This window comes from Elaeis guineensis, chromosome 1 (genome assembly GCF_000442705.2).
Source record: "Elaeis guineensis isolate ETL-2024a chromosome 1, EG11, whole genome shotgun sequence".
Taxonomy (NCBI): Eukaryota; Viridiplantae; Streptophyta; class Magnoliopsida; order Arecales; family Arecaceae; genus Elaeis; species Elaeis guineensis.
The window spans coordinates 26816795-26844551 of NC_025993.2; the positions used below are offsets into that span (position 1 = coordinate 26816795).

General features: G+C 35.2%; 1 protein-coding gene across 3 annotated transcripts in view; it reads right to left on the reverse strand.

Annotated features, from left to right (window-relative positions):
• Window positions 1-22607, reverse strand: part of LOC105037078 (probable LRR receptor-like serine/threonine-protein kinase PAM74) — a 266372-nt gene extending 243765 nt beyond the window's left edge. For 2 of the 3 annotated variants that reach the window (XM_073251476.1, XM_073251464.1), the window contains exons 1-5: window positions 22477-22607; window positions 17795-18362; window positions 1774-2256; window positions 964-1098; window positions 806-877 (exon numbers count right to left, since the gene is read on the reverse strand). In XM_073251476.1, the coding sequence (XP_073107577.1) occupies window positions 806-877; window positions 964-1040 (149 nt within the window). In that variant the 5' untranslated portion in view covers window positions 1041-1098; window positions 1774-2256; window positions 17795-18362; window positions 22477-22607. The remainder of the gene's footprint in view (window positions 1-805; window positions 878-963; window positions 1099-1773; window positions 2257-17794; window positions 18363-22476) is intronic. The other variant, XM_073251472.1, reaches the window with a different exon arrangement.
• Between the last annotated feature and the right edge of the window lie 5150 nt (window positions 22608-27757).

Below are 27757 nucleotides of genomic sequence, written 5' to 3' on the forward strand. Positions count from 1 at the left end.
GATCAAGTTTGCATCCGGCATGGATATAGGATGGAAAAGATAAGAAGTAGCCAATCCTAATCTCAAAAAATGTATATGCATTATGACCAACTTCCCAATAAAAGATTAGAGATGTTCTACAATCTACCATTATAAACATTTTATCCATTAAATCTCAAATTGCAATAGTCAATCTAATGTGCATATACCATGCTTGGAAAGTTGTATTATCAATTTTGCTCAAAAAATTATATTATATATTTACACATCATAGTCTATCTATCCCTTATAAGCATACCTACTGCAAATTGAGATATAATCGAGTAATGGGACCCCTTTGTCATAGAGATTGTAGATTAGAACTTTGATAGTACCTCTCAATGTTGGACCTCTCTGATATTAAATAATAGTATTTAATCATTATTTTCAATTACTTAAGAAAAAAACCTTAACTGCTCATGTACTGCACTTGACTTTCCATTTCTCCCATTAGAGATTGAGATTTTAAGTGTATGTTGTGTAATGAGATGATTCTTTTTTTAAGGACCACTTATCCAAGATCGGCTATCAACACCCAATTCCCATCTCTGGCCATTCATTAAAAGAAGAAGAAGAAGAAGAAGGAGAAGAAAAGGTTTAGGCATGTAGAAGATCTGTTGTCACATCAAATCATTAAATGACCATACTTCCAAATTTTCTTATCCCTTAATTACCAACTTGGGATTTTTCTTAATCCTTATGTAACCAAGTTGGCTAGAGCATACGTATCTGGCAAAGATTTTTCGCATATAACTTAAACCTGTGAGTGATAGTTTTCAATACTTACAAGTACTCGATGGCCTTAAGGTTGTTAATGGCATCAGGTATGTTATCGGTCAAGTTTTGCGATGACAGATTTCTGCAAAGTAAATGAAACAACACAAATAGTTCAGTCTTAATATTATTAACATTTTAGGAATTTGAAAAAACATCAAAGAGGCTTACAAGGATGTTACTCTTGGAGGATTAGAGGCAGAAAAGGTACAGACTATGCCTTTCCAAGTGAAGTTCCGCGGGCACATGGATCGCCTTGCCAAATCTTGATATTATACAATTTCTTGAGGTCCATCATAGCACGAACTAGCATGTTCACAAGGGAAACAAAAAGCCACCTCTAATGCTATATATATAATGCAGTCCCGAAAAAAATAAAGCAACATTTTCGAGTCAAGTCATGCTGAGCGCATATATATATATATATATATATATATATATAATATATATATATATATATATATATATATTTATGGAAAAGTAAAGAGAAAAACATCTGAAAGGAAAAACTCAATCACATTTCTTATATTAGTATGCTATTTTTCACTATCTAGAAGGTTGAAATGATCCTTATTAGGAAAAAAAAAAAAATTATCCAAAACAATCAAATATATCTGGATATCTCAAAGATTTAAGAAACTGTGTAAGGTCTTTCATGTGAAGGATGACCACCCGATCGTGTCCCAGAGAGATTTTGAGATGCATGATTAAGGGTGGTCTTGCCTTGATGGCAATGAATCATGCATGTCAAAATATAATCAGATGATCATCCATGTATGAAAGACTGCCATGGTGCTTCATGTAAAAGAATTAAACATAAGACACTCGTAAAACAAAGGATATATTGCTCAGTTTTTCTACTTTCTATTATTTAATAATATTATGTTTTTAGAGAAGTAGTGATATTTGATGCTTTCTTTGCTTTTTTTTTTGGTTTAAAAGAGATATTAGCCCTACTTTATAAGTTGAGGAACAATATACCATCTGTTATATCGGATGCCAAATCTGGTAGGGAAAGAGTAGTATAGGCCTCCAGGGCATTGAGGATTGGAGGAAGGATGGAATCGGCTGCCTTTGTTAGGCTAATATCATACTGAGTAACACTTTCAAGCTCAAATGTGAGGGTTATGTGAGTTGATAGTAAGTAAGACGGCCGAAAATTCCTCTGAAGAATTTGCTCATTCATAATCACATCGATTAATCTTGTCTTGTTCGGAGGGAGGGCTTCAAACTCTGCGAAGTGTATTAGTAATAGCATATGGGACGAACATATCTGCTCTGAAAGTCGATAAAGAAAATAGCAAACTGGTATTGTTTATTGGAGTGATCGCGCTACTCATAATGGTGGATGGCACCTGGAAGGCATCCCCTGGATTAATTTGGATGGTCTCTGAAGTATTTATCCCAAACGAGTTAGGTAGGTTCACTGACCACCAAATGCGATCATAGGTGTCATTTGGATACCTATTGATTAGTAGTTCAATGTTAAAGAAGTCATATTATGCAAGTGTATGCATGATTTCTACTACTGAACTTGAAGAATATTCACATTTGCATACAATCTCATGGATCTTTGGTTGCAATGCACGTGCACATAGAGAAAGTAGAGCTAACATTAGAAATATATCTATAGAGAGTAGAGCTATATATTGGCACTCATACAATAGTTCTAAAAATATTGGTCTTGATTCAGTGATTGAGGCCCCATATTGATAATTCTAATTATTGGATATGATCTAATATCTCTAAATTACTTATGATAAAAAATTATGTTGTTTGGAGTTCTTTGCCTAAGCATCTAATGATTTGAAATGCATAGTTTAAAAAACACAAAACATGCATCATGTTCTCTTTCTAAATATGATGTTTTTATTTTTCATACATTCATTTTTATTTTCTGATATACTTCGAAACTGACCGCAACTGATATATATAGCAAAAACGAACTAGAGTTTGCCATGAGTTTGCTAAGAAGCCTTCATCTTGACCAACCATCTCTCGCCATGTGGTTAGTCCAAGGATGTATGGAGATGCCCAAATTTTTCTCCATCTAGCTAGAGTTGGCCCATGATGATAAATAGTTTTCATAACCATAAAATATAAGGGAATTAGAATATGGAAGAATCACCTACACAATATCTTACAAACATACGAATGATTATCCAAAATGGTCAATGTCCCAAGATTTCATAGCAACAAATGCTGGCTTTTGCCTATATAAACTAGCTAGAGAAGGATTCCTAGTTTAGGTCCCAAGTCCTAAGTTCGAAGTTTTAACCTCTTCATCCTAAGTGCTCTAGAGTTTTCATATCTCTGCTACTCACACGGCACCTCCACTATTTTGCTAGGAGTTATCTGACTTAAGCATCATAAGATCTTTTATCAAACACTCTCCAACAAGAGAGCTTCCCTATTTGTAGTATTTCAAGGCCATGCCTGATGTTGGAGTAGTGATTCAATCGCAATCTCGTTCCCCGGCCACTGATTAGGTGCAATCAATCCAATTGTGATCACATTCGAGCCCCATCAACCATCATCAATCAGAGAGGGAGGCACATCAATCTCTAACCAATTCCTTGATACGTGTAATGCCCCATTGAGTCCTCAGCAAACCAGCTAACTGACAGCAAGAGATTGGTGCTCAGGAAAGGTCTTGATCCCATTATCAGAGGTTTTATCTTACAGCAATCATGAAATCTAAAAGAGCATAAGTAGCTCCATCCATTGCCTACGAGTACATACTAGTGGATTTCGATGGCTCTATGTAGAGTCCATGGGGTGCTCTTGTCAATTCAGGTGTGATACTTTCAAGCCTTAAGAATTGATGAAGAAAGGATAAGGTGTGAAAAAAGCATCAGGAGCATCAGCTATCAGTTGAGTCGGCTTAAGCTCTAAGAGAGTCGGCTCGGACAGCAGACAGAGAGCTGTATTTTGACACCAGTAGATGACACAACTGTCGAGCTAGCTTGACTATAGATGGAGCTGGCTCGAAGCCAGATTGAGCCGGCTCGAATCCTGAGAGAGTCGGCTCTGACAGAAGAATAGAATAGAAGCCTTTTCTCCTTAATTGCTCTCTCTCTCTCTCATGTTTCTTCTCTCTTCTTCCTCATGCCTAGAGTTCTTCTAGGCTTGATCTGATCTGTCAAGAAACCTTTTCTTCCATCCTTGATGCTGCTTTCATGATCTATGATCAGCAAGAAAAGATCTAATCCTGACAACAATTGGTATTAGAGCTCTGGTGTTAGATCTGATGGAGAAAAGATCTTGGACGCCTGATTTAGATAAGGATCTATCTTGATCTTGAGTAATCTGCCTTGTTTTATCCAGAATTACATAAAATTTATGAGTATTCTTTGTGTTGAAATTGAAATCTGTATGGAATGACATCAAGCACCCTTAAGGCAGACTTTGAAAGGTTTGATGGCAAGAAAAATATTATCCTTTGGCAGCAAAGGATGAAGGATCTGTTAGTTCAGAATAGAATTTACAAGATCATGATTAGGGATAGACCTGAAAAAAATTTTGTTGAAGATTAGGAAGAATTGGAGAAAATAATTTTTAGCATAATTAGAATGTGCCTTGCTGATGAGATTTTGCTGAGATTAACACAGAGACCACATCGAAAGGGCTCTGGAAGAAGCTTGAGAGCACATACATGAGCAAGAATATGATAAATAAGTTATGGCTAAAGAAGCAACTGTATAGTTTGAGGATGCCTGAAGGAAGAGATTTGATTGTCCACATCTAGAATTCAATCAAGTTTGTTCGGATGTCATGAGCTTTGATGTGAAGATAGATGAGGAACATAGAGCTCTTCTGTTGTTGTGTTCGTTGCCAATTTCTTATAATGATCTCATCACTACTTTGGTGTATGGGAAAGAGATTTGAATTTTGAGAAAGTGGTTGGAGTTCTTAGGTCAAATGAGCAGCGAGAGAAGTTATGTAAAGGTAGCCCTAACTCAGAGGTGCTTGCTATGATAAGATGCAAAGGAGACCTAAGGAGAGGATTTGAGATAATTCTAAGGGTGGATCAAAGTCTCAAGAAAATTTGAAGACTGTGAAATGCTACAAGTATCATCAGCTTGGTCATCTAAGGAGGAATTGTCTACTTCTGAAGAATAAGAAGGAGAAGGGCAAGATTGGATCGACCAGTGGGATTAGTGCTTTATCATTTGAAGATACTGGAGATGATGTACTAGTAGTATCAAATAAGACAACAGAGTTTGATAGTCATTGGATGCTTGATTCAGCATGTTCCTACCACTATAGTGCACATCATGATTAGTTTGCCTCGCATGAGAAATCAGATAGTGGTAGTATGAGTTTTGGAGATGATCACCCATGTAGAGTGGCTGGTGTTAGTGCTATCAAGATGAGAATGTATGATAGAATCAAACGGATACTTATCAATGTGAAGCATGTACCAGACTGAAGAAGAATTTGATATCCTTAGGTTACTTAGAAAAGCAGAGATATGCTTTCAGTTGTCAGCCAGGGAGTGAGTATTTGAAAATCTCTAAAGGTGCTTTGGTGGTGATGAAAGAGAGAAGATTGAGCAATAAGCTATATAGGATGGAAAGCTTATAGTTATTGACAGTGCAGAGGCTTCTGCAGCAGCACCGGAGGAGCAGCTCATCTACCAGCTGTGGCACTATCATATGGGTCACATGAGTGATCAGAGGCTCACAGAATTGAGTAAGAGAGAACTGATTCCAGCACTCAAGAAAGAGGGCGATGATCTTTATGAGCCTTGCATCTACGGCAAATAGCACCAGGTGAAGTTTGCTAGTAGTTTCAAGTGGAGTAAAGCTATTTTGGAGCTTGTTCACTCGGAGGTATGGAGACTGACATCTATTGTAGCTCGAGATAGAGCTAGATACTTTGTCACCTTTATAGATGACTTCTTCAAGAGAGTTTGGGTGTATCTGATCAGAAAAAAATCAAAAATATTTGTTCGATTTAAGGTCTAAAGAGCTGAGGTGGAGAAGAAGACAGGACAACCAGTGAAGTGTTTAAGGTCTGATAATGGAGAGGAGTACACAAGTCTAGAGTTTAGAAGATACTATAAGAAAAGTGGCATAAAGCATCATAACACAGTGAGGATGATCCCTCAGCAAAATGGTATTGCAAAGAGGATAAACCGAATACTGACTGAGAAGATCAGGAGCTTAAGGCTGCAAGCATCACTGCCCAAGTCTTTTTGGGGTGATGCTCTAACATTTGCTTATTTCTTTGTTAATAGATCTTCCCATAGATCACTCAATAGGGGAATTTTAGAGGCAGTCTAGAGTGAAAAAAAGGTGGAGCTTGGCCATCTAAAAGTGTTCGACTGTCCGGCTTATACTTTGGTGGAGGAAGCCAAACAAAGCAAGTTGGATCCGAAGTCACAAAAGATGATCTTCATCGAGTATCCTGCAGGTGTGAAGGGTTACTTACTATGGAATTCATATTTTCAAAAGTGTGTCATCAGCAGGGATGTGATCTTTGATGAAAAAAGTATCTTGAAGAAGCTGAGAAGTACAGATGGAGCAAAAAAGATAGTTCAGGGCAGCAGTGAGCAGCACTCGCAGTCAGATGATTTGCCATCAACTTCGGGCTTGAAACATGTTCAATTTGAGGTGGAGTTGGAAAAGCATGATCATACACTTGTGGAGGATCAGCAAGGAGAGGATATTGTCCGAAAAAAGTGTAAAGGCAGCCATAGGCACTGCACAAACCGAAGTGCACTATTCATAAATCGATGAGATATGGCATTAATAAGATGATTTTCTATACTTTCATCACTGTTGGTGATCCAGAGACCTTTGAGGAGGCCATAGAGAGTCTGATTCGGGATTCATAGATGTAGGCCATAATGAAAAAGATGGAGTATTTCAAAAAGAATCGAACATGGCAATTGGTGGATCTACTAGAGGATGCTCGACCCATTGGATCCAAATAGGTTTATACTAGAAAAGAGGCATCTTCAGAGAAAGATGGAGTGAGGTACAAAGCTAGGCTAGTAGCCAAAAGATACTCACAGAGAGGAGTTGATTATACAGAGGTATTCTCTTCGATCGTCGAGCATACATCTATCAGGATGTTGTTGAGTATTGTAGTAGCACAGGATATGAAATGAGAGCAAATGAATGTTAAGACGGCATTCTTTTGTGGTCATTTGGAGGAGAGCATTTATATGGAGCAGTCAAAGAAATTTAGAGAATCTGGATCAGATGGAATGATTTGTTTGCTGAAAAAATTGCTGTACGGATTAAAGTAGTCTCCTAGATAGTGGTACAAGCAATTTGACACTTATGTGAGGAGCATTGGCCTTTTCAAATATGATTATAACCCATGTGTATATGTTAGATCTCTAGATGATAGCTTTAGAATATATTTTTGTATGTAGATGATATATTGATTGATTGCATGCAAGAGTAAAGAAGTTGTACAGGAGTTGGAAGAAGTTTTATCTCAGGAGTTTGAGATGAAGGACTTGGGGCCTGCATGAAAGATTTTAGGTATGGAGATCAACAGAGATAGATCTAAAGGGTTGTTGCACTTATCTCAAGGAGGCTATATAAAGAAGATTTTGGAGAGATACAGAATGAAGAATGCTAAACCGACAAAGCTGCCACTTGCTGGGCACTTCAGACTCTTGAAGACTATACCGTCAAAGATTGAGATGGAGGCTAAGGAGATGGAGAGAGTACCATGTGCCTCTGGTGTGGGAAGCGTTATATACTCTATGGTGTGTTATAGGCTGGATATAGCCCATGCGTGAGTTAGGTGAGCAGATTTATAGCACAACCTGGCAGGGAGTATTGGAAAGCACTGAAAGTTATTTTCAGATACTTGGCTGGTATAGTTGGAGTTGGTATTTACTATGGTTAGCAAAGAGGTACTGATGGACACTCCAACATATCCAAGGAAGCTAAAGAGGTAATAGAGGGGTTTGTAGATGTAGATTTTGATGGAAATGTAGACACTCGATACTCAACGATAGATTTTGTGTTTAGCATATATGGAGATCCAATCTCATGGAGATCTTGCTTGCAACCTATAGCAACCTTGTTTACTATAGAAGTGAAGTACATTGGCATCACAAAGGTAGTGAAAGAAGCCCTATGGTTGAAGGGCTTGGCTTTGGAGATGGACTTCCCACAGGAGGCTGTCAGAGTACATTCTGACAATCAGAGTGCTTTATTACTTGCACAGAACTCTGTTTATCATACAAAAATGAAGTACATTAACATCAGGTACCATCAAATCAGAGAGCTTGTAGAAGATAGTGAAGTGGAGCTAGTGAAGGTTCACACCAAAGAGAATCTAGCTGATGTACTCATGAAGATATTTTCATGAGATAGCTTTCACTATTGTATGGCACTGATGGGACTGATGGATAGGACTGAGTTCACGAGGACTTAGGAGCATCAAGATAGAGATTGTGAGCTCAAGTGTGGTGCTTCCAAGCCTTAAAAACTGATGAAGAAACGACAAGATATGAAGAAAGCACCAGAAGCGTTAGCCAGCAGTCAAGTCGGCTCGAGTTTTGAGAAAGCTAGCTCAGACAGCAGTCAAAGAGCTATATTTCTGACACCAATGGATGGCATAGCTATCGAGCTAGCTCGACTGTAGGTCAAGCTAGCTCAAAGTCAAGTCGAGCTGGCTCAAACCCTGAGAAAGCTGGCTCTGACAGGAGAACAGAAAGCAGTGTGTCCTGGCACGCTGCAAAAGGCATGCTAGAGCCGGTTCGGACCTTGACAGAGTCGGCTTGATGGCACGAACCGAAGACTTACGGGATTCTGATTTGAGCTAGAATTGGGTTTAATTTTAGTGACTTAAGACCTTGGTTTTGGAGGTCTTAAGGAGCTAATCCAATAATTAGACTAGGGGTTTAGTCTAATAGGTGTGCAAAGCAAGACATGGGTATACATGGGCTTGAAAATTGTACTAAATTGGATTAGCTAGGGGAATTTTTGGTTTGGATCAAATTGACCATGTATATATACAATTTTGTATATGATTTTGATAGAATGGAATCAGAATAGAAGCTTTTTCTCCCTAATTTCTCTCTCTCTCTCTCATATTTCTCCTCTTTTCTTCCTCACACCGAGGGTTCTTCTAGGCTTGATCTGATCCACCAAGAAGCTTTTGCTTCCATCCTTGCTATTGCTTTCATGATCTATGATCAATAAGAGAAGATTCGATTCTGACAACAGCTCTACCTTCAGTGGATATGCAGGTGGTTTTGACAATCACCACTAAGCAATTCCATATACTCCTATAGTACAATTAGGCACTCATTATGCTTATTTAGAGCATGCAACAAGTTGCCACCAACCCTTAATGCAATAGCAGCATCAGGAGGCTCGCGAGTCAGGTGATCATGGAGTTTCAATGCAAGCAAGCCAACACTGTCCTCTGCAAATTTCATAGCGAAGCCAACACTCCTGCCCTCTAAGCTTTGGAAAAGCACCCTATAGTCATTGATCCCCTCATTGAAGCTTTGAGCGCACTGCTAAACTTCTAGTCCACAAAGCTTGAAGAAGATGGCTCATAGCCATCACTCTCATTCATGGTGTCTAGGATGAGAAAAAAGTACTTATCCTCTAGTACTTCATCTTCATAGGAGGATTCCATAATAGGACATTCTTCTCCCTATCGATCTATATACGGCTCCAAGAGGATGGTGGACATCAACCATGAGTTGGAGGAGGTAGATTAGTACCTCAAAGAACTGCGACAACATTGGGGTGGGCTTGGGAACAACTTAGAATTCATCAAGCCCTCATTTCCAGCAAAGATCATGGAAAAACCCATTCTTCCTCGATTCAAGATGCTATAGCTCGAGACCTATGATGACATCATCGGCCTTTTGGATCACTTATAGAGCTTCAAGGCTTTTATGATGCTTTAGGGAGCAATTGATTCAGTGATATGCAAAGCCTTCCTAGATACTCTCCAGAAGGCAATCTGGATATGGTATGTCAGGCTTCAATCGAGCTCCATTTTACTTCTTTGAGGAGTTTAGAAAAATATTTGCCACCTAGTACAAGAGAAGCAGAAGAACTTTGTCACCCTCTTCACCATCAAACAAAGGGAGATGAGTCCCTTCAAGACTATGTTAGCCATTTTAATGCGGAAAATAAGCCAATTCCTCTTCTCTCTAGAAAAGAGATTCTCGAAGGACTCCAATAAGCTCCTAGCCCCTCTGATAAGTATATCAATGTTGAAAAGACCATGGTAGATCATTGCAATGTGAAGGTCAGCAAGCAAAATAATAAGTGCGCTAGTGATGACTTGAGTGAGCCCTATAAGAAGCTCAACAAAGATGGGGAAAACTCTTGCCGATAAGGAATTCTCCTCAAAAGCTCGAAAGTACATACCTTTTAATGCTTCGTGAAGATAGATTCTTATGAAGATCAAGAATCAAGAGTTTGTTAGGTGTCCAAAGTAGATGAGGTCGAATGCTTGCAAGGATACAAGCAAGTTTTGCCACTTTCACCATGACTACGAGCATAATACCGAGGACTGTTATTGGTTAAAAAATAAAATTGAGACATCATCAAGTAGGGCTTCTTTGGTGCCTACATCATCCATCGGTAAGGCCGAGGTGATTTAGGTTAGGGACAACCTACCCTTGAGCTACAGATTGATAATCGATCAATTGCAGAATCAATAATGTCATCTTGGATGACTGATGGGTGGAACAAGCTTGACTACATAGATTTATATTCAGATAGCCCAGATAAGAAGCCCAACTGCGAAGAGGTAGAGGTTAAATGAGATCATTTTCTTTCAAAACATTGATGCTAAGAACTTCCAGACTCCCGACGATGACACTATTGTAGTTTTCATCACCATTGCAAACTATGATGTAAAATAAATTTTGGTTGATAATGAAAGCTCGATAGATGTCTTATTTTATGATGTTTTTTATAAAATGAACTTGTCAAAGAATTGATTTTGAAAGATCAATTCTATTTTGATCAGGTTCTCAGTAGACCTGATCTCCATGGAAGGTATTATCTCCTTTCCTATTACTGCTAGACAAGCACCGTGCTAGACTGCTTTGACGCTTGATTTCTTAGTCATCAAGGTCACTTTGGCCTACAATGTAATACTAGGACAATCCAGTCTAAACACCTTGCATGTTATTGTTTCCACTTGTTATCTGTTGATTTGGTTTCCAAGTGCAAATGGTGTACAAGAAATCTAAGATGACCAAGTACCTACTTGATAATGCTACATTACGCCCTCAAAGATAAGAAATTAATGGAGATGCTACTCATTAAGGGCTAAGATGTTTGAGATGAGCAATGTAAAGAACTAGCTAAAGAATCTTTTCCTAGTCCCCTTGTATGAATCAGGATATCTTATGGCAGCAACAATGGGTGAAGAATTGGAGAAGATGAAGGGAGGAAAATAGAAGCTAATTTATGCACAAGTGGCAACCTCCCTTTTCTTTTAGATAGTTCTTGAATGGTCAAGATGAAGCTATCCTCTTTGATGGCTAGCCACATGTTGAACTCTTTGAGCCTTCGACGGTTCAAATACCCACTTAGAAGACATGCCATGCAATTCACCTTCCAAATTGTCATTGCCCAGAGTTATTAACCTCATAAAGATAGCACAATATCCAAGTAAGATCTGTATCAAGTGATGAACTTGAAAGTTATTCCTTAGAACTACATGATGAGCAAGCGTGACATCATCCACACATTCTTGAGACAAAATAATGATACTGAGAAACAACTCTAGATGCATAATCCCGATCATACTGTAGCTAGGGGGCAAGCCATATCTAAATTCAGCTTAGGACATCTACATACTTGCCACAAAGAATTTGGTGTATTGATTAACTAAGCAGACTTATATCGGTTTGAATATCGATCTATACTAGGTCTACCAACCAAAGTATTGATCTCTTTTGAATGACCCAAAGGACCTAGCAGAATTTCAGCTAAGTCTACAAATCCGCCATTCAAAATAGAATACTAGGCACAAAACTCAAATAAAAGATAAAAGGAATATTTTATTGCATAAGGAAGAGATTACACGAGGAAATACAAAATGCTCTTGACAAACGAGCGACAAAATCATGCTCATTATGAATGAGCTACTAATCTATGCCCTCCTTTCCACCATCTTCTTCTTCCTCATCTCCACCTTAGGATGAACCCAAAAGGGTAAATTAACTGAGGTTGGCCTTTGAGAGTAGACCAGCAAACTTATCCTTACAAAATTGAAAGTCTTTCTTGAAAGAAACTTAGGAGGTTGGCCTTTGAGAGTAGACTAGCAAACTTATCCTTACAAAATTGAAAGTCTTTCTTGAAAGAATATCTTAGGAGGCCTAATGCAGCTCATTGCAAAACTTTCCAAAGCTTATGAACTCCATGACAACCTACTGAGCCACTTCTTCAGCTTGTGTCATCCTCTTTTTGGCCTTAGTGCCTTTCTTGATGGCCTGGGTTGCTCTCTCTTCAACCAGAGTAGGCTCCTCTTCAGCTTGAGTAGCCTTCTCATCAATCTGAGCAGCTTCTTCCTTGACTCAAGTAGCCTTTTCTTCAAATTGAGCAAACTTATCCTCTATGTGAATAGCTCTCTCCTTAATCTGGGTAGCTATATCTTCAAATTTGGAAAGCTCTTCCTTGGCTTGTGCTATTTAGTTTTTAGCTTAGGCTAGTTTATTTTTAGCACCTAAAGTTTGGTCATCTATAACTCGAAGAGCCTTTTGAAGATAAGCAACCTCTTCTTTAATTTGGTTGCTATTTTCTCTACTTCTTACTTGGATTCCTCCAGCCTTCTCTTGGTTTCAACATGAGCTCTTTTGAAGTCATCCTTTTTTCCTAGAGATATGTCTGTTTTCTTGGTGCTCTCTTTGGCATCTTAGGCAATAGCATGATCTCACTTAGTCATTGCCCTCCCTCACTCTATCTTGTGAATCTTATGCTCCACCATCTCCACTCTCTCGATAGCCCAAAATGATGGCCGCTAAAGCATGGATTGTATCAAAGGTCTATAGAATAAATGATAGAGTTAACAAAGAACAATTAGGCTTCCACAGCAACTTTCAATCTATAGAACCTATCTCAACCACGGTAGTGCATGTTGAATCAATGACTTGATTCATTGTCAAGTTTTGAAGAAACATCACAACTTAAGGAAGAATCATCCCCCTCACCATTTATCCTATGAGCTTAGGAGTATTGAGGACAAAGTCTATAGGTCTAAGTGACCATGTTGGCAAAAAAAAATCTAGCTCAGTCTTTTAAGATGAAGATGGTAGCTACTAGAATATCATGCTCCTAGAGTCTGCTATCAGGTCGATGCAATCAAGATCTAGACACTCGAGTTTGAAGCTCATTCTAGGATGGAAGCTAGTTAATTCCAAGGTAAAGATGGCTTCCTCGACGATAACTAGCACCTTTACAAGCTTGACATCAACTGCCGAATCCAATGTGGGCCCATAAGCAAAGGAGGAGGTACACCCTCAAGGGCCCTTAAAGAAGCTACCAAAGTGGATGGGTGAGTAGAAATTAAGGCTTCCACCTTCACCTTAGATGGACATCCTTCACTAATTTAAGTTGAACTCGGCTCATTTTTCCTTACTTTCATTCTTATCGAAGGGCTAGCCTTATTGTTATTAAGCTTCCTCTTAGGAGGAGCACTCTTAGCTACTTCAGGCATGAGGCTACTGAAATCAAACTTCATCTATACAAAATCAAGCCAATTGATTAAATAATCGAGCTACAATTTTTGAAGGATAAGAAGGTATGAACAAAGAAGATTAACCTTAAAAGAAGTGGGCCGGATGTTGATATTTGCCATGGTCTCATCATAGAGCAACTCAGCATAAGATGGAGCTTTGATCTCCTAAGAGCATCGACCGCCTCCTCCTCCTCGTCTAACAAAAGGGTATAGAGGCTTAATGCCTTCTTCCTCAACGTCCTCTATTGTATCATGAAGTCCCATGGATCCATTGAGGTGATGAAGAAAAATTGACCCCTCCAAGCTCGAATAGAGGAAGGACCATAAGGAAGGATATTGTAACTTTTCCAACAATAAAGGTACTACCAACCTTTCCTCCAAGAGTGCATTTTCACTTGAGAAAAGACTTGGAACAGCCCCATGGTTGGGACAAACTTATAGAGGGTAGAGAGGTAAAAAAATCAACTATAATCTACCAAGCATTGGGAATGAGTTGGGCTGGAATCAACTAGTACTGATCCAATAGCTCAGCAATGATTATAAGAATCAGAAGTCTTAGGTCAACTTTTAGAGTTTCATTATAGAGAGCAATTCGGTTCTCTTAAGGATGTATCTTTTGACTAGAAGGGTCGGGCAACTCTAGAATAAAAGTCTGAGATATGTGGTACTTGGCTTAGATCTACTCATCGTCTACTTCAAGGTACTTTTCTCAATATTCGAGCCTAAACCAACCTCAAGCATTACCTCACCTAACCCATTGATGGCTCAGTCAAGAGAGTCTTAATCTATTCTTTTATTATGTATCGACCATTTCTCCAATGGCAATTCCATAGTTGAAAAAAAGAGGGAAGAAGATGGAGAGAACTTAGAGAAAGTCAAAGAAATATCGGAAGAAATGAGGATCCACCAAAGACTTATGGCAATGATAGGGCATCCAAAAAAACTTTGATGGACATGCTAGCGATAGACAAACTAAGACAGATGGCAGACTAGTCACCACCATTGGTGGTTGGCCATACTCTTCCTCTTTTTCCTTAGCACTAGTGAGCAAAAAGCCAAAATATAGAAAAAGCATATGCTCAAAGGCCTTCGGTCGATGCAGTCATTTAAAACTAGTTATTTGATTTTTAGGCATGTGTCAGTTAGCCGTTCAACTCCGAACCATCGTCAGAATCACAATTGACAAAGTGTCCAATCATCGTATAGGAAATCTTGCCACTCATAATGTCACTTTGAGAAATACGGATGCTATCACATCTCTCATAATATAGTGTCCAAAAGTTTCCTACAACAAAATTGAAAGGACAGTGGTAGTAGCTCAATCCATGGTTTGACTCTGCAACTTGCATTCATGGTACCTCAGCTAGTCGTCCTCATGAATTTTTTTACTTCTTTTACCCAAGCCAATAAGTATCTCAGCCTCAGAAGTAGAGACAAGTGATACATGGAATTGATTGTGACAATCATGATAGAACCAACTGACCAAAGTTTGCCACAAGCACACTACAAAGCTTTCACATTGGCCAACTCGCTCTCACCATGTGGCTAGTCTAAAGGCAAACAGAGATGCACAAATCTCCTCTTATCTAGCTATAGTTGGCTCATTATGGCAAATGGTTTTTATAATGATGAGATACATGAAATTGGCATGTCAAAAAATTACGCACATGATATCATCCGAACATACAAATGGTTACCTAAAACAGTTGATTCACATATCGCAAGATTCCATAACAATGGGCACCATCTCTTTCCTACATAAACTACTCTAAGGAGACTCTTCAGGTAAGTTTAAGCTCCAAGTTTAAGTTTTAACCTCCAAAACTTAAGGTAGGTTCTCTGTCCTAAGTGCTCTAGAGTTTCCATCTCTCTGCCATTCACACAATAAGCCCGACATTGGAACAAAGATTTGACCGTAATCTCTTTTCCTTAGTCACTAATTAGGCACGATTGACCTAGTTGCATTGTATCCAAATTTTGATAACTATCATTCACTTATTAGGGAGGCGTATGAGATCTCCGGTCAACTCTCTTGATCCATACAGTACTTTATCAAACTCTTCAGCACACCAACTAGCTAAATGGCCTAGTCACCAGCACTCAATAACAATATTTTTTTATAAAATTATAATTAGAAATAAAAATGTAAAATATAAAATTTTAAATTTTAAATAATTTTTTTACCTTTACTCATTATTATTTATGTCAATTATGTATTGCATATGCTAACTTGCTTTATTGCAATTTTCAGACTGGTTTCTAGTCCATCATGACCCATAGACCTCACCAATGATGAAGGAGCAAGTGTGCACCACTCAAGTAACCAGTCGCCCAACCCACATGCTGTCCAATGAAGGCCCAGGAAATGTCATCGTTTCTTTGTTTTTTTAAACTAAAAAACAAGGATTTTAATGAATATAACAACATGAATTATCACTACCATATTCTTACTCTTATGCATAGTTACAGAACAATAAAAATAAATTCTTAATAACTCAAATAAATTATCGTTCCCATTAACTTCATCTGTAGGTTAAATAACATTTGATTATGGCTCCATGACTAAACTAAACTTAGTTTTTATTCAAAAAATCACATACAAAATTTTTATCTTCATATAATTTTTACATAATTGCAATGAAAAATATGTTGCATAAGTAAGAAAAGGAGCAATATTGATCATAATAAAAATTTAAAAAAAAAACAAACAAAAAACTTCATGTAACTTAAAGATCCTGGGAAAGGGTTTTTGTTTGAACTATTATGTCTTCTTTTATGTTGATTTGTGAATTTTTTTTAAAGAACAGCACATCATGTATTTATATGATAGTATATAGGATGTCTTGCGAACAAAAAATACACTAAAAAGGACAATTTGTAATCAAATTGCTCCTCCAAATATCACTTGTTGAATCTTTGCCCGTGAAAATCACCACACACACACATCTTAGTTCATGTTATATCCGAACTGTTGCCCTTCTCATCGAATTGTTGGTTGCTGGCAGTAGAAAATAGCTATTTTAAATATGAAGGGATTAACTGAGAATGCCGGCTAAGATGATATCGCTCTTTTGGCACTTGGGCAAAATGGAGCAGGGGTTTAATTCTAGCTAGAATTAGCCTTCGAGGATGGGTTGGATATACGATGAGTGTTAGGAGTGATCTGAAATAAGTCGGTAATGTATGAAGACTTAAGCCCATTATGACTCATCAGGTCCATATCAGCACCTCTCAAGTAGCCTGGTTGTTGTGGTTTGCCTTATCCATAGTCGGCAAATGTCTGTTCTGATCTTTGGTCGAAGGTCATCTTCTCCGACTTCTCGTTGGTCAGTTTTTGGTCCGATTTCTTGTCGGATGGTTAGTTACTCGAATCCTGGACAAAAAAGATTTGGTCCTACCCTTGGTCGAAGAATCAACTGGTCGATCTCCAGCTGCGTCTGATCCTTATTCGACTTGCATATCGAAACAATCTTTGGACGGCATAATAACTGCAGGTCGGTTGGATATCTGGATCAATCCATCTAACCGAGTCTTGGTCAAGAAATTATCAGTCCCAACTTTTAGTCGGCACACTACACTTTCTGATTTTTTTTTGAAAGCAGACCGATCAAGCTCAGGATTAAAAAGACCAACTGATAATAGCTGCCATTCCTATCTGGGTGCAACTGCCTAATTCAGAGAATCATGTCGGTATAATCGCCTGATCCGGATAACCGTGCCAAATTCGGCCAACCTATCTTTCAAAAACGGTTTCGTGTTCTCTATAAATACTCAAACCCCGAGAATCCAGATAAGTAATCCCTTTCATATAACCAAAACTCTACATCTCTGTTTGTGCATTCTGATTTGAGCGTCTGAGAATCCTCGCCGGAGCACAATCCTCTGGCCCCAACTTTTTTACAGGTTGCTCTAGTGCAGCATTTCCTCAACTTCCGACGTCAACCAGAAACAAGCCGCAATAATAAGAATTATGGGGATTCGTCCCCCTAAATGTCAAAAATAAAATAAAATAAAATGATTAATTCATCACTTTGCATTGATACTCTTAAAAAATTTTCTATTTTTTCAGTTTCAAGAGGTATTAATATAAGAGGGTAATAGAGTTAACTTATACCTAAAATGGCTATTTATTTATGCTGTCAAAATATAGTGAAAGGTATAACATTGCAAAATGAAAATGAAATACGAGTTATCTATACAGTGATATTTGGAAGATAAATATGCAATAAACTATAATTATTGATGTGTGTGTTGGTGCACGTATATATTGGTATCATCTACTGTGAACTGCAAAATATAGTTACATTACCTGATCAAGCCAGGACCTCCCCCAACATTGGCTCTAGCGGAACCGGACACAAGGGAATTGGATTGGTTTACGTCCGTGTAAACATCCACACTGTCAATAAGCCTCAACTCAAGCGAAGATATGAACGGAGTTCCGGACCCGGTCTTCACCAGACAAACTGAGAAATAATCGTCCTTCGCAACAGTAATGATCTCGACCGGATTGACAGAGAATGGATCGGTAATGTTCAGCGTTCTCCAGTAATTGACGCCAAGATGAAGGTCAAACTGCAGCGGGCTACCTATGCTTGCACTGTCTTGACCGTCGTAGTTACCATACATGAAGAAAGCTCTTATCAGGTACTTTTCATCCTGGTTCACTTGATTTATGGTGTAACAATTCCGAACTCCATCTGGAAAGCTTCTGAGAGTCCCTAACTGTGGAAGGGAGTAGGGGGTCAAATAACTCTTGGGTATTTCGTAGTTTATCCCGGTGTCTATGAATTGGGTATCGGGTTGGTACACGATCCCGGTAATGTTATCTGTGATGCTACCGCCCGCATCCATTCCACAGTCAATACTGACAAAGCCTGCACGAGTTTTGATGGTCACCATCAAGAAACCAAGTTACAAGAGCGGTCTACTTGCTTCTGTTGCATTAGATCATATTCCTTAATTCAACGAAATTTTAATGTTTTATTTCGGCGATAAAAACCGATTTGGACTGCCTGCAGAACCTTTTTTTTTTTTTTTTTTCCCCGAGATGGATGGATGTGTTTGGAATAGGAATAAGAAAGTTGCATTAAGAAAGTGTTATTGCATATTGGGGTGGTTATCGCCATGGCTTCCTTTTCTTTTTTTTTTTTCTTTTTTTTTTTTTTTTGAGATGGATGGATGTGTTTGGAATAGGAATATGATAGTTGCATTAAAAAGTGTTATTGCATATTGGGGTGGTTATCACTATATATATATATATATATATAGGTTATTACTATATATATATATGGATTCAAGTTCATATGGGATTAGAATGCTCAATGTCTATATTCCTAGTGCTAGGTTGAGTACAGCTGCTATAATAAAATAAGAACACTATATATATATATAATGAATTCAAGTTCAGATTGGATTAGGTTACCCAAAATCTATATTTCTACTGCTAAGTGGAGTACAAGCTGCCAATTTCATCGGTAAATATAATAAAATAAGAATAATAAATTATTTTAAAAAAAATGAAGAAGGGAAGAAGAAGTCGAGCAGATCCAAATAGTCCAAGCCCTTGGAACTAAGCTTAAAATGAAAATGCAATCACTAAGAAAAAAAGTCCAATCTTTTCAGAAACACTCCCCCTCCACCTGAAATTGCTGGCCTGCTGCTCATCAAGGTGGACGAAATCAATTTAAGGAGATAGGAGAGAGTAGGACTTTGAGACTGTTTGCATTTTTGTGCATATACCCTTTAGCTTTGAGAATGTTAGAGATGTAGACCATGGGAGATAAGGCTACAAATGGGACAAATTGACCTATGAGTTGATCCAATCCAATCTATTTAGATCTGATTCAACTCACATTAAAAGGCCTATAGATCGGATTGAGTTCTAAAATTGAATTCATTCTATTTTTTCAATTGAGTTTAGATTTACTAAATTTGAATCCAATCTGATCTATTTGATTTTATAAGTTGATTTGAATCTTATGCTCAATGATCTGACCCAACCTAATTCCAACTTAGTATTGGACCTAGCTTCCATATTTCCATCTTTTATCGTTGCCTCCTCTTTGATCTTGAAAAAAATGGCTAAATGAAGGTTTGAAAGTAATAAAATGTTATTGCTCTCTCGATATTTCATCTTAATTCCTTAGTAAATTTATTCAATCAATCAATAGTAATGACTTATTCTCTACAAGCCCCCTATCAATCATCTTCAAAAAGCTTTTGATGAGTCTCAAATTTATTGAATTTCATAGCATTTTTGCTCTTCCAATTGATAGAAATCGAGTTGCATATAGTGAAATTCTCACAACTAAGTAATTGTTAACAATTATTTTGAGAACCAACAACTCATAGGCAAACAAAATGATCTCAAAGTTCTCAAAAGTTTTCAGATAATCAAAGTGATAAAGATGGCTAGATGCTTGCTTTCGCTTCCTAGCTTGAACAAAGCTCAACTATATTTGATTGAACTACTATACGAATATTATGAAGAAAAAAAATGCGACTAATTATAACAGTATTGTCAGCTTTTCAATATTAAAATATAAAACTTTTATTACATGATTTCCATCTTCATGTGGCTTCAGCAATAAATCTATAGTAAAAGTTACAAATTAAAGTTGGATAAAGGAAGTGAGAGAAAAGGCATTCAGGAAAGAATCTTCTTCCAATTAAACAAAAAAACCTAAAAAGAGAAAAAATAAAGTTTGATGAAAAGAAGTAAATGGGATTATAAATCATTAACATGGTTAAGAAATAAGCACAACAATGTTTTTGGATTATAGACCCGGCTCCAAACCAAATTTGGACTTTTCGAGTTGAGGTTGGATTATATATGGATTCGATTCGATCTAATATGAATGATCTATTAAGACAAAAATTTTGTCCATGAAATGAATCAGACTTAATCCGATCCGATCTTTTATTGGATTAGATCTGGATTTAATATTAAGATCCGATTAAAAAATTGGATCAGATCAGGAGTAGAATATTATTCTACCTAAAAAAAAATAGAATATTGGGCAGAAATGTTTTGGCTGGGTTGACTTCAAAAGAAACGGCAACGAGTCAGCCAGTATGGTTGCGTGAGTACAGAAGAAATTACAATGATGGCTGGCAGCTAATATAGAAACTGGTCCGGTACATGCCAGCTTCCAATGATCTTTTGGTTGTTCTGATAAGCTAGTGGTTTGTCAAGATCATTATAAAGATGTGGCTTCCGTGGGCATGATTGGAAGTAATTACATCCTATACGGTCTACACCAATATGACCATATATCATGCCAATAAATTTATCTCATCCCTCTAACCCAATCACCATGGTTAGCATATGATGATGGGGCCCATAAAAAAGAGACAACGTGATTAGGATGCAGTGTAGGATATAATTTCTATCTCAGAGATGAACTGCTCTCTTTCGTCCCTGCAACATGCCATATATCATGTTGAAAAATGCATAAACATGTTATTAAGATAATTAATGAGAGTCGTCTATCTTCGAGATGAATGATATAGTAGCCATCCATAACAGTATAGAGCTTTATGGTGCATAAACTGTATTGTAGAGGATCTAAAATTTAAATTTTTTATCCAAATGTTGGAAGGAATAGACTTCTCTACTATTTTTGAATTTGCTTCCATTTAGACTGTTTTACTTTTTTTTTTTCTTTCTTTTTTTCACTTTATTTTTTTTTTTTGATAAATCGGATGCCTTAAACTAAACAAGAATGGATATATCTGTGGGAATTTGAAAGGAAAATCCAAAAAAGTCTTTTTTTATATGAAGAAACCCATCCTTTTCTTAAAACAAATTACATTTATTAATTTTTTAAAAATTGAAGAAAGTCGGGGACACGTAGTTTTTCTCCATATTTTATCTTAGTTATCTATAGCTGCTGTGGCTGTTGTTTTTTCTATCATACACTTCACTGCAAATTTCTGTGTTTTAAGGAATAAAGGCCAGGTGGTACTTACCTCCCTTCTACTCCAAACAAAATTAAAAAAAAAAAAAAGCAAAACATTTTTTTTTTCATACAAAATATTTTTTATCAGATATTAAAAAAAAAGAAAAATCAGGGAAGTACTTTAACAAATGCAGTATAAGCTGTTGCAAAGAAAAACAAAAATCCTTCTCCCTTGAGAAAAAAATTTCTCAAAGATCACAGCAAATTTTCTCTGTTTCCCTTGGTATCTGGAAACCCTGGGGAGCTCAGGAAAGATCAACTGACCTAATGTCCGTTTCAGCTAAAACGCAGAAGCTATCCCGTGGCCTACTGACCCACGCCCAGGCTTAGCAAAGAACTCCACTGTCCCTCGTTTTTTCCATGCGTTTGACTTGGATAATTTTGCGTCATTTCTTGGAATGATATATAGAAATTTAGTGATACCCACACCTTATTCTTAAAATAAAGAAATAAATACTGCAGTAACGATGCCAAAAGAATTTTTAATTTCCTTTCAAGCTAACTTTGAAAAAAAGATTCTATTATGGCTAAACCTCTCTGTTATTTGTTCTCATCTCTCCTTGCCTTGTCTTCTTAGCCCTTCATGTTTCTATGAAGGATCAGAATTACATGAACGATCCAAGATCTTTAGTGATGCATGATTTACACCATAAATTGCTGTGTGATACTCAATGGTCTCCACGGGCTATCAACAACGACGCACTGTACGTGTATGACACATAAAGCTGTCTTGTGATAGCTATCCATCTTTTAATGACAGCCATCGTTTACTACACAGCACTCGATGATGCAAATTATCCACCATAGAGGATTGGTGCCCTTCAATGGGAAGCTAACCCTGGCCATTATGTGTTACTTTACGTCCAGCTCCGCATAGGTTAGACCACCACGCTGTCATATGCCCAACCTTTGATCTCAAAAAAGCTCGGCTTATGAAAAGAATGTGAAGAACCAACAGTTCTGCTCAAGAGAAAAATGGAGAAGGATAAGATTTCACAGGGATTGGAACTGTAGTATGTATCCATACCTTTTTGGCCATTAACAACCCGAAATGCTGCTGCCGCTAAGAAACCTATTTGAATGAGGATTCCCATCGTCTCCCTTGGTAAACGAAGGCATTGCGCCATCGCGGGGCTCTCCGAACCAACTGACTTATTTAATGTGTTTGTGTCAGTCTAGCGGCACATCTTTAATTATATACTAATGTGGGACCCATGCTACGTGGTGGGGCTATTTAAATGTGAACAAAAAATACACACCATCAAACTTTTTATCAATTAAAAAAGACGGAGAATATAATTTAGTTTCGGAAACTTAAATGAATATTAATTTTTCTTATACATTGTTTATTCAGATTGAAAAAAAAAAAAAAAACATTAATTCGTTATAAAATTACCAGTATATTACCACGGGGTTTTGTTAAATTAAATTACCTAGTGTGGAGCTTTTTTGCTGGGGATAGTGGTGGTGATTCTCTGAATAGAAAATATAAATTTATATTTTTAGAAAAAAATAGAAGGCAAAATATTTATGATAAAAATTTTGTATCGAACTGTGCTAGGTGCTGTCTCAGCGCGAGGGAGTGGCCTTTTGAAAAAAGTTTTGAATAAATTTATTTTTCAGGAGTTATAATCAATCTTTTTTCTGAAATTTGTTATCAAAAGGATTTAGCACTAGAGGTTGGACATATAAATTAGACATAATAAATTAAAAAATATATACACCATTGTTAAGCAATCCAGACAATGATAATATCTTCAACCAAAATAATCGAAACATGGAGCACTAAAATGGATTTGTCAATTCATTTATAAATATCAACAAAATTTATACCTCTATTTGAAAATCTGCCCAGAAATCAAGATTCTAGTTAGCATATTTTTCTTTAAAAAAAAAATCAAATTACAAAGAGATTATTTTTAAAAAATGCTGATCAATATAATTGAATCGTACCGATATTTGGTATGGCTTATCATCTTGCACTATACCATAAATTGATATTATAATAAGATGGTATTGATAGATATTCAATACTGAGACAATGAATCTTGTCCCAAGCATTTATGCCTAAAAGCTTAAGGATGGTAATTATAGCCAACCTATTAGGTACTCGACCTGACCCAATCCACATAAGGCTCTATCTAACCCAATTAAAACCTAGGGAGGGTGTGGATGCTAGATAAAACACCTGAAGTAGGTTTGGGTTGCATACAAATAATAGTATATCCCATTTTAAATCCGATCAGATTTAATCATAATTTAAATCTCATATTTCAAAGTTATAATCATTTTAGAATGTTTGCATCACAAGTTATGCACTCTATTTGATCCAACTCGACCTAATCCATCTTATCTATCCAACTCGGCCTAACTTGCACCATCTACCCAACCTGATCCAAGGCAGGTATGAGGTAAGTGTGGATATAGGGTTTTTAATCATGGGATGGGTATAGATATTGGTTAACCCAATCCGTCTTCAATCAATTTGTCATCCATATGAAGGCCGATTTTGAGAATTTTTTACAAAGACATATGAAGGATATTATAAAAAATAAAAAAAATGGAGCCACATTAGTTGGGAACAAATATCATATGGAGCAGGCATTAAAGAAAGAAATATGAAATGAGCTTCTCATTTTACCATATTTTTTTCTAATATCCATCTTAAAAAATAAACCTAAAAGTCAAAAGCTCCTATTAATAGAGTCATTAGTCGCATGATTAAAAAAATTATGACATTTTTTTTTAATTTTCATAATATACTTTTTATAGGTACATACTACATGACTACATGATACACATCAAACAAATTAATTATTAAGTCAATACACACCTTCAAATAAATTGATACATAATTTTTAAAATATGTAATTTATTGATACACAATATATATTTAGATAATACATACTAAGCAAATTAATCATCTAATAATTTAATATATATCTTTAAACAAATTGATATATAGTTTCTAAAATATTATATTCGTCAATACATATTGCATGGCTAAATGATACATACGTGTTGACTTATTCATACATATTGTAAGCTTTTCTAATACACATCACCTAGTGATCCAATATAAATTTTTAGATAAAAAGTATATTTTAAAAACTATATATTGATTTACCTGAAGGTATATATCTTATTATTGTTCATTGCATATCAAAAAGATTTGTAGTATATATCAAGAAGTCGATAAATATGTGTCACTTGGCCATGTAACATAATATTCCAGCAATCATATCAATTTGTTTGAAAATATATATTAGATTGCTAGAAGAACTAATTTATTAAGTGTGTATCATTTGATCGTATATTATATATCCGTGAACATTATATTCTAAAAATAATATAGTGATTTATCTAGATATATCTATTGGTTTGTTTGATGGTTAATTTATTTGACGTGTATATATCAATAAAAAATATATTTTGAAAATGAAAAAGGAAAAAGATATCATATGTGATTTTATTTTTTTTAGATTTTTAATTATAAGATTAATAAATATATTGATAAATTTTTTTTTGATTTTTTAATTTTTATTTTATGATGAAAAAAATAAAATAGGAATCCATCCCAATCTTCTCCCCTTGGTGCCTGTCTGACATGCAATTTTTTGTTCTTATCGGTCAAGCTGATGGAGACAGGCATAAATGAGCTCGCTCCATCAAGCATTCCGGACTCATTTGGTTCTTGGGAAAAATTTATTTTTTAAAAAATTATTTTTTGGGAAGAACTTCCTAAGAAGTTACTTCTTGAGAATAGAATTTTAGTATATTTTGTTGACCATGACAAAATGACTTATTATAAAATAGCTTATGTTTGGATATGCACCTATTTTTCTAGAAAAATTATGTAAAATACCTATTATATCCTTAGTAGATATAAAACCATACATTTTTACTCATAAACTTTATATAAATATTAATATTATATTTATATTAATATAAATATAGCATTAATATATTATAATATAACATTAGACCATAATAATTTATTGTGTTAATATAATACTAATATATTAATATTATATTAATATAATATAAATATTTTAATATAATAAATTTATTAATATAGATATAAATATAATATATTATTATTATAAATATTATATTAATTTTAATAAAAATATTATATTAATATAAATATTAAAATAATATTAAAATATAATAAATATTAATATTATATTTATATAAATATTAAAATAATATTAATATAATATTATATTATTTTCAATATTTCATTCTAACCACCTATTCATATTTTATAAAATTTTAATGATAGATCTTAAAAAAATATTTTAGAAAAAAAAATACTATTACTTTCTATACCGCAGAAAGTGCCAAAATCCATCTCTTGGATGGATTTCTACTTCCCATAAAATATAAAAAATAATTTTTTATAAAAAATATTTTTTTTACTCTCTTTCTTCTTAAAATTTTAGTTAAACAAAAATTTTTTATTTATTTTTTAAAAAATATCGCTTTCCGCTCTATTTTTCATCAAGCAAACGAGCCCTTCAAAATTTTGCCAGTCTCACGGTACTAATCACCGAGCGATATATGATTAGCTATCGTGGCCCTTCTTTTTTTGTCAATAGAAAAATTATTGTCTGAGGATGATCTAAGTAGACCATCCATCGTATATGGCTCTGATTGTGCGTTATTCACCGTACGTGGCTCCGAGATGTGCGCTGGTCTAGCTGGGCGTGGTCCAGGCAATAATTTCTTTTCTCAACAGCTAGCATGAAGTTTCTGTCAGTCTTACGGTCCTATCACGGAGCGATATATGATTGGCTATCGTGGCCCTTACTTTCTTTCTCAATAGAAAAATTATTATTGCCTGAGGGTGATCTAGGTTGACCATCCACCGTATATGGCTCCGATTGCACGTTATCCACCGTATATGGCTCCGAGATGTGCGCTGGTCTAGCTGGGCGTGGTCCAGGCAGTAATTTCTTTCTCAACAGCTAGCATGGGGCTGGCAAATTGTACCTTCCATTAATCATCGACATTGACTAACAGTTGACGGCTCCCCCTTCCCTGAATACTTGATCCGAGGACTTTTTCAGAATAATATAAAAAAAAAATTTAATTATCAAAATATATAAAAAAAAAACTTATTTATCGAACTAATACAAAAAGAAAAAACGTCATTTTGAATGACGTTTTTTCCCCTTCCACGTCACCCCCCATTTCCACAGTGGCATCGTCTCAAAAAAAAAAAAAAAAAAAATGAATAAACGCAATTCGGAATGGCGTCTTTAAAAACGTCATTTTGAATGACGTTTTTAAAAACGCCATTAAAAATGACGTTTTCCAATTTTCCCAACCAAAAAAAAAAGAAAAAAATCATGAAAAAATAAAAAATTTTATTTTTTAAAATTTAAAATTAGTAAATAAATTAAAATTTTAATTTAGATTGAAATTTAAAATATAAAGATTTTAATTTGTAATTCATTAAAAAAATTAATTTAGATTTTTTATTTCAATTTTTTTTTAAAAGATGTCCAAAAAAATCTTAAGAAAAAAAAAGAAATCATCTTAGAAAATAAAAAAAAAGAGAAAGAAATATGAAAGAAATAAAAATTTGAAATTTAATTGAAAAACATCATTCGAAATATTTGTCTTAAAATTTTTTTTTAAAAAAATTTGAAGTAATCAAAGAAAAAGAATTATAATTGAAAATTAAAAAGAAATAAAATTTTAAAGATTAATTGAAATAAAAATATTATTTCAAATTACTTTCGGAAATTAAAAAAAAATTATTTTAAAAAAATTCAAAAAAATTTTAAAAATAGGGTTAAAAAATTTTATAAAAACATAAAGAATTGAAAAAAATAGAAATTATAATTGTAATTGAAGAACAAAGTTTATAATTTTTAATTTTAAGAAATAAGAATTATAATTATAAATGAAATTAAAAATTATATTTTAAATAACTAAATTAATTTAAATATAAAACGTCATTTTGAATGGAAAATTGGAAAATTTTGTTTTTTAAAATTTGAAATTAGTAAATAATTAAAATATTAATTTTGATTGAAATTTAAAATATAAAGATTTGAATTTGTAATTCATTAAAAAAATTAATTTAGATTTTTTATTTCAAATTTTTTTTAAAAGATGTCAAAAAAAATCTTAAGAAATAAAAAAAAAATTATCATAGAAAATAAAAAAAAGGAGAGAAAGAAATATGAAAGAAATAAAAATATTATTTCAAAATACTTTCGGAAATTAAAATTAATTTATTTTCAAAAGATTCAAAAAATTTTTAAAAATAGGGTTAAAAAATTTTATAAAAACAT